Below are 22,271 nucleotides of genomic sequence, written 5' to 3' on the forward strand. Positions count from 1 at the left end.
CAAATAAAAATAAACTGTCTTTTACTGAGACAGGAAGGCGTGGAAGAATGGCAAGATGGAGGGGACCATCAGTAGGCAAGAATTCACTTGCAGCCATCAAGAGATAAGGGTAGGGACGCCTGGGTGGCTCAGTTGGTTAAGCAGCTGCCTTCGGCTCAGGTCATGATCCCAGCGTCCTGGGATCGAGTCCCGCATCGGGCTCCTTGCTCAGCAGGAGCCTGCTTCTCCCTCTGCATCTGCCTGCCATTCTGTCTGCCTGTGCCCGCTCTCTCTCCCTCTCTCTCTGACAAATTAAAAAAAAAAAAAAAAAGAGAGATAAGGGTAAACTTGTTGAATTCTAATTTCCTTCTTGCTGGCCTTATCCAGAGAGGGATTTGGCTTTCTGCAGAGTTCTGTGGAAACCATGACACAGAGCAGTTAAGGGAATTAATCCTGCCAGGATGATGAGGTAGAGACTCAGAGCTGAGTCCCACAGTACAAGGAAAAGTACTGGAGTCCAGCCCTGATTGTGTCCAGGGAGAGACTGGTGCTCTTCTAACCAGTAACACTACAGTGATGGAGCAGGACTGAAGGTTAAGTCTTCAGAACTTGAGAGTGCTTTCTACATGGATTATTGCAATTGCTTTTTAAATTACTGTGCCTCTGATCTCTTCAGAAAGGAAGCTGTGCTCCCCCTTGCTGGGCAATTTAAGAGCCTCTAGCCTCTGAGCCAAGAGCTTGATAACCAGTCCTATTAGATTGCTACTATTTTTTTTTTTTTTTTTTTTTTTTTGCACTGCCTGGGTGGAGCTTTGCCTGGGGTGTTTATTTTAGCTTTATTTTAGTTTACTATAGGCTTGTTTTAGGTTATTTCCCTTCATTATCTTTGAGACGTCTACCAGACACCTAAGTTGAGATGTTCAGTAGGTAGTTAGTACACAAGTCTGGATCTCAGGGTAAAGGCTGAGGATGGAAATAGAAATCTGGGAAACTATATTTGTGTTGTTGGCTTTTTTTCATAAAAGAAATGTGTGACACAGAGAAGAAATGGTTGACAGCAATCCTTAGGAATATTTAGTGTTGCCTGACAGGAAACCATCTCTGAAGGTAATGGAGAGATGTATACATTCTCCAAAACAATGTAATTATAAGGTGACCAATTCGGTTATTATAACCCCTCAAGTATAATGGAATTATGGTTTAACTTCAGACATGATTTCCTAATATTTTCCACATTATGAGACAGAAGCATAACTGATTCAAACCTCTCTACCACGTTTGCAAAGATATTAAGACTAATTACTAACAAAGATTCACAGTAACATTTTCCAGAGTTAATACACTAACAGAACAGAAGTAGGGGTATTTTTACAATATTGTGGAAATGAAAAATTGATTTCCTCCACAGCCTTTTTTTCCCAAGTAAATAGGTTTGAGAATACTCCTATGTTAAAATATTCTTCCTTACCAGGGTAGAGGGTACAGTCCATGAATGACAAATCATCAACAGCAATGTCTCCAGTGAAGCCATCTCCTACTGAAGCCTCCACCAAAACCTAAGAAAAATACAAGAAATCTGTTGATACTGAGAAGGACGTTAACTTATGGAAACTCACGGTAGGAAAAAAAAAAATCAGAATTTACTTAAAGAGAAATTCCTTCCAAACCATTGAAAAAAATACTTTCTGATAGTGTTTCTAAACAGGTATCTTATCCCTACCTAGATAATTCCAGTAAGGAAGCTCCATTCCTTTGTGGGCCCATTAGAACCATGAAGCCCCTTGTGCTTCTAGTGATTTTCCAAAAATTATAATAGATCAGATTTATATCTACTTCCCTATAACTTTCAACCTTTAGTTTAAGACTCACCCCACATTTTTTTTTCAATCCTTTGAGTATCTGAGGACAAATTGTCTCCTTTTCCCACCTTTGCCCAAAGAGTTCATCTGTTTCCAAGATCAAACCTCCTCATTGTTCAAGAAATCCAATTTGTGGCCAGAGGGACTTGCCAGCATGTACATTTTTAAGAGCTTTAGAATTTTCTCGCACTGACCTAATTCTATAACACTTTATGAAACTGGCTAATCGTTATTAGATCTCCTTCAGAACCGCATTAATCACAGCAAACTCCGATGACATGTGTGCTGTTCCAGGAGCACCAATTCCACCAAACCTCCCGGAAAACATGAAATACTGACAAACCACTACAGTATATGGCAGATTGTGATTAGGCCTGAAATTTACTATAATAGAATTAATCATGATAAATTATTTTAATACTTATGCAAATATGCTGCATATTGAATAGGAATCCTGTTATAATTTAATAATGAAGAAATCAAGCAAACTCACAAAACACATTCGGTTTTCCCACATTTTATATGAATGTAGGTTTCTGTCACATTTTTCGTCACAAATGCTGTATGAGGGAGCTGAAATTTTATTTTATTTTTTTTTAATTCTTCGCTTCTGTTCAAACTTGTCTCACACATTATTTATGGATATCTTTGTTGAAGAGGAGTTTTAAAAGATTAAATTCCTAACCTCAAACCTCTTGACATCTTCTCCAACTTTCCAGTCTTTCTTGAGAACTACCCAAGTTTACTCCATCATTTGTCAGTAAGGAAATTAAACAACGTGGGAAAGGTATGTACCGATAGGTGAAGGCAACCCACCTACTACTGCCAGAGGAACATTTACGTACCAGTACTATGGAAGAAGTGTCCTAATGCTTTATAACGGATCACCCCAAATATAAAAAGCACCCTTCGTTTCTCTATGGTCATGAATGAAAGAACTATTATCGACAGAAAACAAAAACGCAGAAAGAATACTCAGTAGAAAATCATACAATTATTCTAATAAACAAAAAACCAGCGGTCAGAATTTGGCAGAACATACTGGAAGAAAATATTTTTTTGTTCTATTAAAACAAAAAAGTCAGCAGTTGGCTCCTCGAGAGGGAAAAGGCAAATGCAAAGATTAATTACCAATTAATTCCCCAGATCAATAGGTCTGTCTCACTGCAGTACCACACACGACATGCTAACAAAGGCTGAGAAGATGCAAGAAAAAGGAAAAATTAGGGTCAATAAGAAGAAACACAACTGACTTTGCTGCACTGCTCATGATTATATTAGTTCATGAACGAGGAGGGATAGAAAATGATATCGAAATCCCAAAGTTTATGGAAAGCACCGTGCCTGTCCATATAAATATCTGTAGGCTAACTTTGGGGACATGTACATACTTCTCTCCACTTGAGAATGTGGACTCAACTGTTCCAAAGTATTCTTTTTGTTGTCATAATGTAATCACAAATTTAAGCAATGGCCACTTGTGAAAATTATGAATATTCTTATTTGTGGGCCACACGGGGTAAGCACACCTCTGAATGGATGCTGTTTGCAAAACCTTGTTTCTATTGGAGTTCACTGCATATTACATGAGAAGCATTTTCATAGTGCTTGTATTAGCATTAGGTGCCAAGAAGAAGACAAAAAAATAATCTGAGGCAGAAGACAGTCGGGTGTTGTGCTAAGACACAATGTAATTATAATTTTTGCCAAAATATATTCCATTTCCTAACCCTCTAAATGTTAACATTTTTGAAAATAAACAATAGCTTCACGCTGAAATACTAAAAATGCTACTTTGTATGTATATCTGCAGTCTCAGCCTCTTTCAAATATTTAATTAAACCAGCCATTTAAAAAAAAAAAAGAGCCTACGTGGTAACAAATCACATTTTGAGAACGTTATGAATGTTCAGATTGAATTCTACCTTTGCCCTATATTTAGATGTGGTCTTGCAAAACACTTTGCATGTTATCCTGAGAAACTAGTCCTAAGAAAATAGTCACACACACAAAAAAACAAACCCAAATGTCTCTATTCTGGAAAATTCACTTTCATTTCTGGTATTTTTCCCAGAATAAATGGGAGGATGTTAAAACACAAACATTATTGTAAGCAGGGCAGTATTGCCATCCTGGAAATTAGAGAAGCCACATTTTACTCTTAAATGCCATTCGTACCTTACTGAATTACTTAAAGGGCAATTGGAAATTCCAGTTTGGTCTAAATGACCTGCATTATCTGTAGAGGCCAATTCTACTTACATTAGAACTATCACTGGCTTGGAAATCTTATAAACTATTCCAGTGCTTCTAAGTTGCTGTTTTCATGGGCTGCCGCATCTAGATGCTCCAACTAAAGACAAGAGTGGCCTTGTCAACTACACTGCAACTCGTAGTTCTAATTTAACCAAAGACTCAGCTATTAGAAGGGTTTCAAGACTTGCCTGAACTCATTAGTCTCTATATTTAGGAAGTTCTGAATTACTGGCCAAGCATTTTAAGTGATCTGGAAACTCCCATTATTGTATATATGTAACACACCATTTAATCATAATTTTACTGAAATATCTTTAATTTCCTAACATATATATGTATCTATATTTGTGAACTAACTCATAGGAAAGAAAAAATGGTATTAACTCAACCTGACACCCCAATACCCTAACCATCCCATGTTTGTAAAAGAATACAAAATTCAAACATAGTATATCGATTTTTAATATAATGCATCTTCAGAAAGACTTGAAAGGATTTCTACTTTAAGATAAAAACAAAAACAAAAACAAAACAAAACAAACAACAAAAACCCTATACTCAATGTAGAGCAATTACAACTCCAATGCACTGCTGATGGGAATCCAAAATGGCGCAGCCACTTTGGAAATGGTTTGGCAGCTTCTTTTAAGATTAAACATGTGCTTCCCTACAATGTTGCAATCCCACACACAGGTATTGTTTACCCAAGAGAAATGAAGCCATGCCAAGCGAAAACCTGTTCACAAAATTTATGGCAGCTTTATTTACGATCTCCATCTCCAAAAGCTGAAAACAATTCGAATATCCTTCACCTGGTAAATAGGAAAGCAACTTGTGGGAGATCTATACAATGGAATTCCACTCAGCAATGGAAAGAAACAAATGAGGGGTACATATAACAACAGCTGTGAATCACAAAAGCATTGCACCTCGTGACAGAAGCTAGGCTCAAAAGGCTACATATTTGATCAATCCATTTATACAACATTCCAGAATAGGAAGAACTATGGAGAAAGAAATCAGATGAGTATTGCCAGGGGCTGTGGGGAGAAGACGGGGATTGATGACATAGAAGAATGGAGATCTGGGGAGATGAGGGATATATTTCCTTAGTTGTGGAGGTGGTTACCCAACTGTATAAGCTTACTGAAATTCACAGAACTAATCACCTAAACAGGATGAATTTTACTTATATAAATTATACATCAATAAACAAAAACATTTATTCTATACTCACTGCTATAAATCATCATTATCCCAAGTAGTATTTTCACTGTTTTCTAAATTACTAATTTCATGCATGAAATTTTATAATTAGCACATAGTAATCTGAAGTAACTCACTATATTTTTTAGTTCAGCTATGAAAATTTGCTTGTGATCCACTAATAATTTTCCAGAGAATATTTGTTTTCCCTTATACTTCCTAGTGATGTCCACTTATTTTCATTTACTATTTCCATAATTAAAAATGCAGAAACAAAGAAAATGAAAGATATAAAAATTCTCTTTTACCCTGTTTTTATACTTGACTAACAGCTGAAGTAGCCAAACTCTCATAAACACATCCAGACAGCTAATATTTTACCATATAAGCTACAATTTAAGGGCTCATAGAAAGTCAGCTTAGGATCTCAAACTTTCTAGGTTAATATCTAGGGAAATATTTGCTAGATTTAACATAAAAAGGTTCTTAAAATCACTACTGGGGGGGCACCTGGGTGGCTCAGTGGGTTAAGCCGCTGCCTTCGGCTCAGGTCGTGATCCCAGGTCTTGGGTTCGAGCCCCGCATCGGGCTTTCTGCTCAGCGGGGAGCCTGCTTCCTCCTCTCTCTCTGCCTGCCTCTCTGCTTACTTGTGATTTCTCTCTGTCAAATAAATAAATAAAATCTTAAAAAAAAAATTACTACTGGAATTTTTTATACAACCTTGAAACTAATCTCAATGTAATAAAACTTAGATTTGTGTGACAAATTTTGTCTTTCCTTTGTCCTTTTTTTTTGTGTGTGTATGTCTCTGGCCATATCACATAACAAAAAGTGCAGAATAATTAGAGTTTTCCAATTATTATACTATGTATATGAACATCATTTATCATTAAACATGGGTCACAAATGTTTTACCTAAATTGTGATATACCGAGCACAGAAATGGATAATAAAAATAAAACCATGGCACTAGAGAGATGAAGTAAAATGCGGGAACAGGTAAGCAGGGCAAGTGTTATAAAAGGATTACTTAAAAGAAAATGTCTGACGTCTGCCTCATCTGTTTAAGATCTGTTTGGTTTAAAAAATCATGGCAAAATTTCTGTTGATATTTTGGCCACATACCATGTATCTTCTTACCTAACGTCAGGCATAATATATGAGTTCCTAAGAATTTTTTATTCTTCAATGACTGTGTGCTTTGGCATTGTGCCAAATGTTTCCATGGTTACCAAAAATAATTAAAAAAAAGAAAAGTCTGTCTTGGTGGGTTTTCACCATCTAAGACAGGAAAGTCTAAATGGTGACATTCTGGCTCCCAGGAGTGTGGTTTGATCAAAACAGGGCTTTCAAGGAGAACAGGTTCCCAATATATTAATAGTAAGATTCTTTCACAAAAAGATACTGTCCTGTAGTTGCTATGGTCCCGTTACTCCCTATTAAAAACATAACTCTAAGGCTGAGTGTCAGCGGCCATTTATTATTTAACACCTGACCTACTTCCAATTCCTATCCCTTGCCTGGTTCCCATAGGCATTTGAGTTTGCAATTAGTTGTGCATGTTAGGTCAGAAACCATGAAGGGTCTGAGACTTTACCCTGCTCACAAGCTAACAAGATAGCCTGCCACCGTTTCATACACATATACTGACAGAAGACACCAGATGCTTGATTTAGAGGGACGGCAAAAAGCATCAGCCAGGAGAATTCCTTCTACTTTTCCCTCAATTAGATGTTTTCCTCCACAGAAGAAGTTCTCAACATGAGGACACTAACTGTTATAAGCTGCTGGGACACCTGTTCATCTCAAACTCTAGAGAGAGAGGGAGGATCGGAAGGAGGGAGAGAGGGCACTTAATCTGAAATTTGAAAGCAAATGTCTCAGGGTAAAGGCTATTCAAGCACACTCTTTACTCAGATACTGAACTGTGAAGAACACAAGAAATCCACAGAGAATTACCTCCCAGCAACGTAGCTGGATGCTGCCACGTTGCTGATATATTTAATTCGTGGAAGCACTATCACTCCTGCCACTGTGGGTGTAAATTAAAATGTTTATATCAATTCAGCCTCCTTTTCTCTTACACAATACCTCATTTTTTACTATTCTAAACTAAATGGGTATAATTCATTGGAGTCTTCCGGAGATGACCACCCACCTGCTGTTGGTCTAGCTCCTTTTATACCCACAGAATTCTTTTCCCATCAGAGCTTCTGCTGTTTTGAGAGTAGAGATTTAAAAGAAAGAAAAAAATCAAGGAATAGGGAATGCGTTTGAGGAAATAAGGGCATTCAAAATATCATTCACGTTTCCTTACTTTGACAAAATTCTGTTATTCTTGAATGAAAGAAACAGAAACCTTAAAAAATCATGTCTAAGTATGCAGGTCATGTGAAATTGATTTGCTTTCCACGATTGTTAAAGGGTTGGCAAACCACAGCAGGTCTTCTGAGGTATTTCATGTAGTTTCAGATGTACAAGAAGAGCCAAAATTTTAGTGAGTTCCCCTGTGCCCTCAAATATAGTTGCCTAATATGCCCGAGTTAAAAAATAAATAAATGTTAATCGTCTGAAACTAATTGGCTACTTGACATTCTGCAAACTCACACACTACTTAAAGCATCCTCTGGAGACCCACATACCATGTAACCCATTTCACATCTCATCTAGTACTTCAATGTGGACAAATAATACTCAATTTCCCCTGTCTTGGGAATTTACAGAACCTATCTGACTGGAGGTTACAAAGAAGCATTTAATTGAAAATAGTCTAGTCCATATCAAAGAGAAAAAAAAGTAAAGAAGGTTTGGAACTATTAAAAGTTCAAAAAAGTAGGTTTTTGTTATTTAAAAATGATGCAGTAAGGTATAATAAGATTTTCCTACAATACAATACTGGCCCAAGTGACTGGCTCACACATGCCAGATCGAAATTTCTTTAAGTAGTAGAGTTCTAAAATTCCTACTGTCATTTTTTTTTTCTAATCATGAGGCTAATTTTTCATCCCCTACGCCATTAAAGGTAATATTTAAAGGGAAAAAAAGAACTGTAATCTACTGTTTTGATATACAATGCTCTTTTACGATATTATCTACCTCTCATTCTTCTCGTGTAAGAAGGCTCCAAATAATAAACCCTACACATCTACTACGTGACAACCTAAAGGTGATCTGTACCTAAAGCACCAAAAACTAGGTCATAGATTTAAACCCAAACAATAACACTCATTTGCCTCTTGGTCTAGTTTAATACCCCAAATACCCACCAAGTAGTTATCATGCAAAATCCTATTTGAGGTGTCGGCATCAATGCTACTCCCTCAGAGAAGCCTTCCTTTATCACACAAGCTGAGGACATTTTCCTTTACAATTTTCTCATAATTTTTAATTATATCAGCATTTGTACATTTAAATGCTTGTCGATCTAGAGACTTTAAGGACAGCCTCCATGAGACTCTTCTGAGGAATACACAGCACCCATAACAGTGTTGGGCACACAGTAAGTACTTAATAAGCACCTGAATGCTTCAGGGAAAAATAATAAATTTCAACTAAAATTATTGATGTCATTCAATGCAATCCCTATCAAAATACCCACGGCATTTTTCACAGAACCATAAGAAAAAAATTCTAAAATTTGCATGGAACCACAAAAGACTTGGAACAGCCAAAGCAACCTGGAGAAAGAAAAAACAAAGTTGGAGGTATCGCACCTTGTGATGTCAAACTATACTACGAAGCTCTGGAAACAAAACAGTATGGTACTATAGCATGAAAATGGACACACAGACGAATAAAACAGAAGAGAGTCCAGGAATAAACCCCCAGTAATATGGTCAATTAATCTTTGACACAGGAGGCAAGAATATACTATGGGAAAAAGACAGTCTCTTTAGTTAGTGGTGCTGGGAAGACTGGACAGCTACATGCAAAAGAATGAAACTAGACCACGTTGTTATACCATATACAAAAATAAACTCAAAATGGATTAAAGATTTAAATGTAAAACTAGAAATCATAAAACTTCTGGAAGAAAGCATAGACAGTAAGCTCTTTCACACTGGTCTTGGAAATATTTCTTTAGATCTTTCTTCTCAAGCACGGAAACAAAAGCAAAAATGGGACTATATCATACACATTGTACAGTGAAAGAAACAAAATGAAAGGGTGACCTACTGAATCAGAGAAGATATTTACAAATGATGTAAGTGATAGGCGGTTAAAATACAAAACAGAAAATTCACACAACCCAGTACCCCTCTGAAAGATCGGATTTAAAAATGGGCAGAGGACGTGACTAGGCATTTCTTCAGAGATGACATACAGATGGCCAACAAGTACCAGAAAGACGCTCGATGTCACTTATCATCAGGGAAACGCAAATCAAAGCCACAATAAGGTATCACTTAACACCTGTCAGAATGGCTAAAATCAAAAACACAGGAAACAACAAGTGTTGACAAGGTTGTGGAGAAAAAGGAACCCTTGTGCACCACTGGTGGGAATGCAAACTGATGCAGCCACTATGGGAAACAACATGGAGATTCCTCCAAAAATTAAAAATAGAATTACCACATGATCCAGGAGTTCCACTTCTGAGTACGTACACAAGGAAGATGAAAACACTAACTCAAAAAGATACATGCATCCCTACGTTCACTGAAGAGTTATTTACAATAGCCAAGCTATTATAGCAACGTAAGGGTCCATCAATAGGTGAATGGATAAAGAATATATGGTGTGTGTATGTATGTGTGGAATCTAAAAAAAAAAAACAGAGAGACATAGAACAATCTGGTGGTTGCCAGAGGCGAGAGGAGTGGGAGATGGGTAAAATAGGGGAAGGGGATTAAAAGGTACAAACTACCTGTTATAAAATAAGACAGAGGGATGCAACGTACACCATAGAGAATACAGTTAATGATATTGTAACAGCTTTATACAGTGACAGATGGTAGCTAGATGTATCCTGATGATTACTTTGTAGTGTATGTAAATGCCGAATCACTATGCTGTACACAGAAACATAATATTGCATGTCAACTACATTTAAAGTAAAATGAAATTACTGGTGTTACTCATAATGTCATACCATATTGCCCACATGTTTCACATGACACGATTATCATAACAACAAAAAGGTGCAATACATATTGACTTGCCCTAGTATTTCATATCACATACCTAAACTGTTGACAAATTCTGGTCCTTTTTTCTCTTTTACAATTCCCTGTGTCTTTCCCTTTCTTAAAGTGCCTTGTTCCCGGATTCCGATTCAATTTCTAACCTGTATTTATAGAGCTTTCCTATGCTTTTCTTCCTTTTTCCCTTTCTAATGCAAATATATCTGCATTTCCAGGTTCTTCCCTTTTAATCTTCAGTTTGTTTTTGAAGCATTTCTTTTTTTCTGTGATGGTATAAAATACATTTGTTACCGGGATTTTATCTCCATGTAATTGATAGCTTTATCAGTTGTAGGCATGTGTAAGGAGGGGAGGAATCTACCTCATGGAAATCCATGATTTCACATATATTCATGCTTTAGGCTAAAGTACATAATGGACCTTCCTAAACCACAGAATTACAAGAATACCACACGGAAATACCCATAAATGCAGCACACCCTTTAACACAGTCACTAAACATCTCTCCCTAAATGCTTGGAAGAGTGGATAAGTTTAACCACACAGAGCTAGAGTAAAATCTACACTGTATTTTACATCCCGGGAAGCCCCTGCAACCCAAATCAAATAAAAATAAAAAGCAAATACCAATTTCTGACAAACTAGTATATTATCTCCCCTTGAAAACAGGGAATTAGTTTTCAAAACCCCTCACCCTGCACTCTCCGGTGGCGCAGCTGGAGGGCCCTTTGTCCCAGTTCCGCCTGAGGAAAATATCCAAGGACAAGTCACCTCAACTTTATTTGCCTTGAAATAAGCTTGAATCTTCCTTTGTTCTTCGCCCTCTGGTGGCCAGTCTCTGCCCCCGGGCTTCTTCTCAAGAGTCTCAGTGTCTCAAATCAAAAGTTACTTCGGAGCCCTGGGTCAGCAATCGCAGACCAGTTTCCATCTGGGTCTTTCCCCTCATGCCCAGCCACTCCGGGGCAGGAGAAAATCAGCACTGGGGCTCGCCAGCCTTCTCTCAGTATCTGCAACTCGGTACAGTCACCTTGGGTCTGGTCTTTAGAGACCCAGGCACTTTCCCCAGAAACTGAATATAAACCTCAAACGCCAATTTATGAATATAAAATAGAAGCATAACTGGAAATGTGTCTGAATACCTATGCCAGCTGGTCCTCAAACAAGGTTATCGGGTGAGGAAATCTACGTAAACAAAACCAAGATCAGAAGCACGTTTGGTGTGTACACAGAGAGGAGGTGGTGTGGGATTTCCAGGAGAGACAGTATCAGTTGTCCATCAGACAGAAAGGCATAACGTCCTTTATATAGAACTAAAAACACAGATAAAATCTTCACCAGCAATAGAAGCTTATATTAGGAGTATAAAACATCCATTTATGATATTCAGCTATCTTCCATTAACTACATTTAAGCTGGTGTCTTTTTTAAGGCAATTAAGAGAGAATATAGGCCCCTTGATGCTATTTGGCAGATAAGCTAAAATGAATAATTCCATTTACAATTCATCTCCAGGTATTTTAAAAATAGACTGACATTAAAATAACTGTGGCTCTTATTTAGACATCATTAAATCTAATATTTCCTAAACTTGCTTTATCATCAGATTTACTAAGGATTTTTGTTAAAAATACAGATTCTTAAGACTTTCCTTTGGAGTTTCTGATAGGATATGTATAAGGACTGAGAATCTATATTTTTCTTAAAAGACTCCAGAGGAGTCTAATCATCAGGAACATTTGAGAACTAACCTAATCCAAATTCTGTGTTTTTAGAAGGACAAAGTAAAGTTCTTTGCCTGACAAGGTATTAATGTGCACTATATATACGTGTATATATGTACACACATATATATACACACACACACATATATGTATGTATATAAACACAAACAGATAAATGCCTCCAGAGACATAGTATTTTGCCTTATAACAGAAATAAGATGTCACATATGAATGCCTCTTAAACCAGATTTTTGTCCATTGGATCATGTTACCAGGAAATACATATTAGGCACAGATTTATTTTGTTGTTCAAAAGGAAATTTTTCCTGACTTTTTCCTAAACTCTAGATGATTCCTAGTTGTATCTTATAGCCTCCTGTATACCAGCTAAAGCCTTGTGAGAAAATCAGTTTCCATTTGGCTAAGCTCCCTGTTCCGTTTCTACTACCTAAGAATCAATTCTGTTTCTTCTAGTTCTCCAGGTCTATCCCCCAAAATACTGCATCTCACAGTGAGCTCTCAGTATTTGAGCTTCTGCAGGATATGAGTTTTCTTTAATGACAATATTTTGACACTAAAACAAAATTAGAACTAGCACAAGATGAAAGCCACTTAGTATAGTATTTATTTAAACCTGCTTTTCATCCCCAGGATTTTAAAGGTACACTTGTGCAATGCTGCAAGCTCATCGATAGAAATCACAAGTTACTGAAATGCAATCTAAAAATCAGCTGAGAAACCATTCTCACTGCCCTGGTCCTGATGATCCTGGCTCACTGTCTCCCTGAAGGAGGTACAGACAGGCGTCCGCATAACTGGGACAACTCACACACAAGGCTTCGACACTCTCAGAAGTGTTAAAGACAAGAAGATACAGAACGACCAGTCGACATTTTGTCTGGCAAATAAAAGATAAAGTCTGCAATAAATGAGTCTCAAAGTAAATCTAAAATCTAACTATACCTAAAAAACAGCTTGGTTTCTGAGCTACATGTTGATGTACCTGCTGGTTCTACAGAAAATACAAGCAAGCAATGGCCTTTTACAATAAGTCATTAGCCTTGGAACTCTCCTAATTTTGAACTGGGTGGAAATCAGAATTTCACCTGTCACTAATTCCTTAAAAATTAATTCTACATAAAATTAAGCATGCAAGGAAAGGTGACACCTCAGGAAGAAATTAGTGGGGGAATAAATGTAGTAAACCATATATATAAACAGCATGGTATAATGTGGTACTAAAAAAAGAATGTCACTTAACATGTTTTAAAACATGGGGACTTTTCTTAGAAAATGAGTTATTAGTTTAGAAGGTATTTTTCGATAGAAGAGTAGACAGATTCCTTAAGTTTAAATTAAGGATAAGATATTCACTTCCATGTAATTTATAAAAGTAATTTTTCCCTTCGCAAACCCTCACTTTTATGCTCTTTGCATCTTCTTCATCCTTGTATTAGGAACTTCATTCCAATCTGTTCTATTAAACCTTCTAAAAACTTCTATTTTGCTTCCAATCTCATCAGAGAACCATCGCTCCACATCTAAGCCTTCTGAACCAGAAGAGTGGTTCTACCCCAAGTTTCTTAGTAAATACAGCTGATGCTTGCATTGTGCAGAGGTCGGGGTGCCACCTTCTGTGCATTTGAAAATCCTTGTATAACTTTAGAGTCCCCAAATACTTGACTACTAATAGTTTACTGTTAACCAGAAGCCTTACCAATGACAACGAGTTGATTAATATGCAGTTTGTATGTTATATGTATCGCAGATTGTATTCTTAGAATAAAACAAGCTCGAGGGAGAAAAAATGTCATTAAGAAAGTCATTAAGAGAGCTGCCTGGATGGCTTAGTCAGCTGAACATCCAACTCTTAGTTTTGGCTCAGATCATGATCTCAGGGTCATGAGATCAAGCCCAGCACTGGGCTCTGCGCTCAGCGGGGAGTCTGCCCCCTATCTGATCTCTCTCTCTGCTGCTCCCTCCAGTCACATGCATGCACGTGCTTTCTCTCAAAAAAATAAATAAACCTTTTAGAAAATTCCACAAAAAAAGTCATAAGAAAGAGAAAATACCTTTACAGTACTGTACCATATTTTTGGGGAAAAGATCCACGTGTAAGTGCATCTACATGATACAAACCCGTGTTGTTCAAGGCTCAACTGTAACCCCAAACCTGGATGGCAAAGGAGCACTGATACAATACCCAACATCCGTTTCAGCGAATGAATGTTTTCTGTCTCCAGGGTAGGGAGAAAGGGCCTGCTAGTGCTGGCTGTCTGCCTGTGGAGTCATGCAAACAAATCAAAGTGCGTGGAAATGTTAAAAGTTATGTTTAAAGCAGCAACTGGTAATAGGGCAAAAAGCAGGAAAAAAAAAAAAAAACCAGAATCATGACTAAAGATGACTGAGAATTTCTAAGATCAGCAACAACAAAAAAATACTGCGTTGACTGTATACTGAAAGAACGTCAACAATCTTGTGGAATCCGCAGTGGCTGATCAGAAAGATCAGAGCTCAGCAAACTTGTAAATAAATTTTTATTATTTTTACCTGGAAGCCTTATGGGAAAAAAAAAAAAGTGGGCTTTTTTTGGTTTGTTTTTCAATTGGAACATAGCCATACCAATTTATATTGTATTCTCGAAGCTGCTCTCATGGTACAATGACAGAGTTGAACAGTCCTGACAGTGACTACAGCTGTGGAGCCTAAAATATTTAGTACCTCACTCTTGAAAGGAGGAGTGTGCAAATGGCTGTAATAGATGAAAACTGTTTTGACTGTCAGAATCAATAATACAATGAAAAGATCCTTACAACCTTTTTTTTATTAAGCAACTTAAAAATACAAAAAGATCTTAACACATCACTTGATGTTGAATCATTAAGACTAAAGTGTTTCAAAGTTGCCCTTTTAGGATCCATAATTCCCTTCTATCAGAGTAAATATTAAGAGCGTTGTCTTCAACTCAATTCTAAATCCAAAAAAAAAAAAAAAAGTGTAAGGAATATCTGTGGATCTTTGCATTTTTAAGACTCGTAGCTAAACTTGTGAAATGCAAAACACATTTTATACTGTATACTCTTCAGTGTACTCTTAGGTGAACTCTACTCTTGGCTAAGGCCTACAAAAAGGAAACCTATATCTGCAATAATATTTTAAAATAGGGACGCCTGAGTGGCTCGGTGGGTTAAGCCTCTGCCTTCGGCTCAGGTCATATCTCGGGGTCCTGGGATCCAGCCCTGCATCGGGCTCTCTGCTCAGCAGGGAGCCTGCTTCCCCCCCCACCCCAACTGCTTGCTTCTCTGCCTACTTGTGATCTCTCTCTCTCGTCAAATAAATTTTTAAAAAATATTTTTAAAAAATAATATTTTAAAATATTTTGGAAAATTGCAACTTGATCCATGAAGCCAAATTTTCTACATAGCCATCTTCCATTTTATTTGCTTTTGATGGTTTTATAGGTTGGAGTCTAAGTTTTGGACATATAAATGGAATATCAAAATGTTCTCTCTAACATGAGGCAAAGTACTGAAAGTAGGCATTTTATTGGTAAGGTTAACTGAAAAAAAAAAAGCATAAAGGGCAGAGTGAGACAAGGAAGGAAGGACAGCTGATAAGGACTTATCAACATGTCTGTCACTGTGTTGGAACATAATGGGCTTGTGAGGAACCTTAAGAAATAATTTAAGAATTCCTAATCTAGGAGGAGTAAAGAGCTTCATCCTCTATCAGCCATGAGTGGCCTCATGGGCACAAACTCTCCCCAACTTCTTGGTTGTACCTCCATGAATATCTCACTTCGTCAAGTGTATAGAACCATGAGAAGTAAGCCAATCCAAGCACACACCTACACACATTTTGTCAAAAAGAGATGGAAATCCAGGCTTGAAAAGTCACCTATTCCTGCTATCTGCATTTTGGTCCTTCAACACTTTAAATATTCTCCCTATGTGAGCCAAGTTGGTATCTTCAACTACCAGAGACATGCTGAATGGTTATCCCAAATCTCACTTCACTCTGTATTTCTGCCCTAAATTGCAGTCTTTTTTCCCAATCATGGGCTGGGCATTTCTCCTTTGATGTCCCAAAGAAATGTCAAAGTTTAAAATGTCTAAAAACACAATTAATTAATTAAAATAAAAAATAAAATAAAATGTCTAAAAACAACTCCTTCTTCTCCATAAAACTCCCTCTCCCTTTCTCCATTCTATCTTTCAACTGATAGCTCCTAATGTTGTCCCCACAAAAATCCTGAATTATCCCTATTCCCCTTCCTTCACGCTGCACATGCAAGCTCAACTGAATTACTTTCTAAATATTTCTTGAAGCCCTTTCATTCCATCTGGACTAGCTTATGTTCCCTTTTTAAGCTCTGATTGTCTCTTACCTAGACTAATATACATGAGTGTATGTATATATAAATTACATATATATACAATGTACTATATATATATATACATCAGATGTACATACATAACATTATGTACATGTCATTTTATGTATGTATATAAATATATAAATACACAAATACATAATATATAGATGTATAATAATGATATATAGTATATAGTTGCATATATATATATTTAATAGCATGTATATGTGTATATAGTTAATGGTATCCCCACTTCAAACATGTCCTCCTCATAGGCAATACAGCAATTCTATCTAAAGTCTCTTCTGATTAGCTCAGTCAACAGAATAAAAGCTTTAATGGTTCCCCATCACTTGTAGGTCAATACATGCATTCTAGAACATGACCTGTGAGACATTCCCTGTTCTAGCTTCGGTCTACTTCTTCCTGCCTCAAACTTTATGCACCCTAAATTCCAGATCTGCTCCGTACTTCTTCACAAGGGCATGCTACTTGCATAGGTCTCTAATCCCCAACCCCAAGATGGCTTTCTCCTTCTAATGCTTTAAGACATAACTTTTACAACACTTCCCTTAAAATCACCATGCTAAGTCAGATGTCACTACCTTTTTTATTGTAATTATTTGCTTGTCTCTGTCTCACTTTGTCCCCTCTGTGCTCTATGAAGACAATAATCATCTAGTATTCATATCTGTATCCCACCAAGTGGCACAACCCCTAGGGCATTGTAGGACCTAATATCAGTGAACAAATGAGTATACCAACAGACATGAATTAGCACTTAAATAAAAAGGTTGCCTTTGAACCAAGTTAAAATTTATACAGGGAGATTATACTCAAAAGTTCATTTTTGCTATTTATGTTCCATTTTCTTTCAGACAATTCATTACTTACTTTCAATGTATCAATACTCCTTGCAGATATAAAAAAGAGAAACTATAATAATTTTATCTAAGATATATGAAAGTACAGCTACTGATATCCAAAAAAAATTGTATTAGTTGAAAATAAGTTAAAAACACACCATGACTGTGTGTTTTAGGTATTCAAAAATAATTGGAATTTATAATAGCTTATACTAGAAGTTAAGGAAAGCTTTCTGTAACAATACGAGAAGCTAAGTTTTATTTTCTAATAAAGATTGTTACGGCTCTTATAATACACAAAAAAATTATAGAGTTCAATTGTGAATTTAAAAACTAGAATTTGTAGTACTTTATAACTGAAATAATTTTAGATTATTTCATTATTCTAATGAGGAGTTAGGTCACTGAAAGATCAAGGAACAGCGATAAGATCACAAGATCCCTTAGTAAAATATTTAAACATATGAATCAATGTACTGTAACTCCTGGACTAAGCCATTTCTAGTTTATCATATTGTTTCCTCAGTACTTCTAAAAATAAATTTGCAAAACATGAAAGTTTCACTTCTTTCTTACCAATTTGGAGAGCTTTTACTTTTTTTTTTGGTCTGTTGTGGCTAGGACTTTCAATAACATGTTGAATAAAAGTAATAAGAGTGGATATCCTTGTTTTTTCCTGATTTTACAGGAAAAGCTCTCAGTTCTTCCCCACTGAGTGTGATGTTAGCTGTGGGTTTTTCAGATATGGATTTTATTATGTGGAGTATGTTCCCTCTAAACCTACTTCGCTGAGAGTGGTTTTTTTTTTTTTAATGAGTGGATATTGTACTTTCTCAAATACTTTTCCTACATCCATTGAGATAATCATATAGGGTTTTTATCCTTTCTCTTGCTAAAATGATTTATCATGTTGATTGATTTATAAATATTGAACCACCCCTAAATCCCAGGAATAAATCTCACTTGACCATGGTGAATTCATTTTTATTGTTGGATTCAGTTTCCTAATACTTGAGTATTTTTTTGCATCTGTGTTCATGAGGGATATTGGCCTACAGTTTTCATTTTTTGAGTGTCTTTGGTCTGGGTTTGGTGTCGGGGTAATATTGGCCTTCTAAAATAAATTTGGATTCAATATCATTACTGGTAAGAAGTCTCTTGAAATCATCTATTTCTTCCTGATTCACTTTGGAAGGTTATTTGCTTCTAGGAATTTTTTTTTTAAGATTTTATTTATTTATTTGTCAGAGAGAGAGAGAGAGAGCGAGCACAGGCAGACAGAGTGGCAGGCAGAGGCAGAGGGAGAAGCAGGCTCCCCATAGAACGAGGAGCCCGATGTGGGACTCGATCCCAGGACGCTGGGATCATGACCTGAGCCGAAGGCAGCGGCTTAACCCACTGAGCCACCCAGGCGTCCCTGCTTCTAGGAATTTATCTGTTTATCTATTCCAGTTCCTTGGCATATAATTTTTCATAATATTTTCTCATAATCCTTTGTACTTCTGTGGTGTCAGCTGTTATTTCTCCTTCTTTCTGACTTTAGTCCTGTTTTTTAAGTGAGTCCTGTTAAAGGTTTATCAATTTTCTTTGATTTTTGAAATACCAGCTCCTAATCTGCTCTATTTTTTTAGTTCTCTATATCACTTATTTCTGCTTTAATCTTTATTATTTCTCTCCTTTTTTCTTTGTTATTTCTTTATTTATTATTTTTCTTTATTTATTATCTTTCTTTATTATTTCTCTCCTTATTTCTCTCCTTATTTTTCTAGCTCCTTTAAGTATAAGATTAGGTTGTTTGAGATTTTTCTTGTTTTTTGAGGTAGGCCTGTATTGCTTCCCTCTTAGAACAGCTTTGGCTGTTTCACAATGTGAAACATTGTATGTTCATCTTCATCTGTATCCATGTACTTTTTAAATTTCCTCTTTAATTTCTTGTTGACCCATTCATTATTTAGTAGCATATTATTTAGCCTCCATGTACTTGTATTCCTTCCAGATTTTTTTTTTTCTTGTGATTGATTTCCATTTTCATACCGCTGTGGTCAGAAAAGAGGCAGGACATGATTTCAAACTTGAATTTAAGAGACTTGTTTGATATTATAGATAAAATGTCCTGGAGACTCCACCAACAAACAATCAGAACTTAATAAATTCAGTAAAGTCTCAGGATACAAAATTTCTATTCAGAAGTTGCCTTTCTATGTACTAATAATAAAGTAGCAGAAAAACAAATTAAGAAAACAATTCCATTTATAATTACACCAAAGATAATAAAATACCTAGGAATGAACTAGACCAAAGAGGTGAAAGACCTGTACTCTGTCAACTATAAAATCCTGATGAAAGAAACTGAACATGACACAAATAAAAAGATGTTTCATGCTTATGGAATGGAAAAACCAATATTGTTAAAATATCCATATTACCCAAAGCAACCTACAAATTTAATGTAATCCATACCAAAATACCAAAACATTTTTTCACAGAACCACAGAAACCAGAAAAAACTCCAAATAGCCAAAGCACTCTTGAAGAAGAAAAACAAAGCTGGAGGTATCACAATCCCAGATTTCAAAACATACTCCAAACCTGTAGGAATCAAACCGGTACAGTAATAGCATAAAAACAGACACAAAGATCAATGGAACTGAAAAGAGGGTCCAGACATAAACCCACACTTACAGAGTCAATTAATCTACAACACAGAAGGCAAGAATATACAATGGGGGAAAGACAGTATCTTCAACAAACAGTGCTGGTGAAACCAGAGAGCTTCATGCAAAAGAATGAAACTAGTTCACTTTCTTATAACATCCACAAAATTAGATTCAAAATGGACTAAAAAACTAAATATGAGACCTGAAACTATACAGCCCCTAGAGAAGAACACATGCAGTAATTTCTCTGACATTAGCCATAGAAACATTTTTCAAGAGACCTATCCTTAGGCAAAATTAAACTATTGGAACTACATCAAAATAAAAAAGCTTTTGTATAGCAAAGGAAACTATCAATGAAACTAAAAGGCAACCTACAGAATGGGAGAAATCATTTGCAAATGACACATCTGATAAAGGGTTAGAATCCAAAACATATAAAGAACTCATACAACTCAACACCAAAAAATCCAAAAACCAGAACAAAAATACAACAACAATAATAACAACAACAAACCCAATTCAATTATAACATGAGCTGAGTACCTAAATAAACATTTTTACAAGAAAGACTTACAGATGGCCAAAAGATACATGAAAGGATACTCAGTATCACTCATCATCAGGAAAAAGGAAATTGAAACCAAAATGAGATATTACTATATACCTGTCACAGTGGCTAAAATCATAAAGACAATAAATAACAAGAGTAGGTGAGGATATGGAGGAAAAAACCCTCACACACTGTTGGTAGGAATGCCAATTGTTGTAGCCACTGTGAAAAACAGTATGGAGGTTCCTCAAAAAATTAAAAATAAAATTACCATATGATTCAGTACTTCTACTGCTGGCTATTTGTATAAAGAAAATGAAAGCACTAATTTGAAAAGATATGTGTATCCCTATGTTTACTGCAGCATTATTTATAATAGCCAAGACACAGAGGCAACCCAAGTGTCCCTCCATAGATGAAAGGATAAGTGGCGGCATATATATACATATAATCACAATGCAGTGTTATTCAGCCATAAAAAAAGAATGAAATCTTGTCATTTGCAACAACATGGATATATCTAGAGTGTATAAGGCTAAATGAAATAAATCAGTCAGAGAAAGGCAAATACCTTATGATTTCACTCATATGTGGAATTTAAGAAATAAAGGAACAAACAAACGAAAATGGGGACAAACACACAAACAAAAAAAAAAACCAAAGTCTTAAATACAGAGCACGAATTGGTGGTTGCCAGAAGGTGGGTTGTGGGATGGATATAACAGATTAAGAGAATTAGGAGTACACTTTTCTCGATGAGAACTGAGAAATGTATAGAGTTACAGAATCACCATACTGTACCACCTGAAACTAATATAACAATGTTATACTTTTTTTTAAATGAAGAATTAAATTTGCTTTACATGTATAGCACCAAATAACAAACTCAGCATAAGAGCATAACAATCATGTGTATTTATCAAAGTTAAATAAGAAAATTTCAAATTGGGCAAATAATCTTTGACAAAACAGGAAAAAATATACAGTGGAAAAAAGTCTCTTCAATAAATGGTGCTGGGAAAACTGGACAGCTATATGTAGAAGAATGAAACTCGACCATTCTCTTACACTGTACACAAAGATAAACTCAAAATGGATAAAAGACCTCAACGTGAGACAGGAATCCATCAGAATCCTAGAGGAGAACATAGGCAGTAACTTCTCCGATATCAGCCACAGCCAACTTCTTTCAAGATATGTCTCCAAAGGCAAAGGAAACAAAAGCAAAAATGAACTTTTGGGATTTCATCAACATCAAAAGCTTCTGCACAGCAAAGCAAACAGTCAACAAAACAAAGAGGCAACCCACAGAATGGAAGAAGATATTTGCAAATGACAGTACAGACAAAAGGTTAATATCCAGGATCTATAAAGAACTCCTCAAACTCAACACACACAAAACAGACAATCATATAAAAAAATAGGCAGAAGATATGAACAGACACTTCTCCAATGAAGACATACGAATGGCTATCAGACACATGAAAAAATGTTCATCATCACTAGCCATCAGGGAGATTCAAATTAAAACCACATTGAGATACCACCTTACACCAGTTAGAATGGCCAAAATTAGCAAGACAGGAAACATGTGTTGGAGAGGATGTGGAGAAAGGGGAACCCTCTTACACTGTTGGTGGGAATGCAAGTTGGTG

The 22,271-nt window shown here is 36.2% G+C and overlaps 1 protein-coding gene across 3 annotated transcripts in view; it reads right to left on the minus strand.

Moving 5' to 3' along the window:
- MALRD1 (MAM and LDL receptor class A domain containing 1) overlaps nucleotides 1-22,271 on the minus strand; it is a 763,597-nt gene that overhangs the window by 544,069 nt on the left and 197,257 nt on the right. For all 3 annotated transcript variants that reach the window (XM_047742658.1, XM_047742656.1, XM_047742657.1), the window contains one exon: nucleotides 1,448-1,535. In XM_047742658.1, the coding sequence (XP_047598614.1) occupies nucleotides 1,448-1,535 (88 nt within the window). The remainder of the gene's footprint in view (nucleotides 1-1,447; nucleotides 1,536-22,271) is intronic.

This window comes from Lutra lutra, chromosome 8 (assembly GCF_902655055.1).
Source record: "Lutra lutra chromosome 8, mLutLut1.2, whole genome shotgun sequence".
Lineage (NCBI taxonomy): Eukaryota > Metazoa > Chordata > Mammalia > Carnivora > Mustelidae > Lutra > Lutra lutra.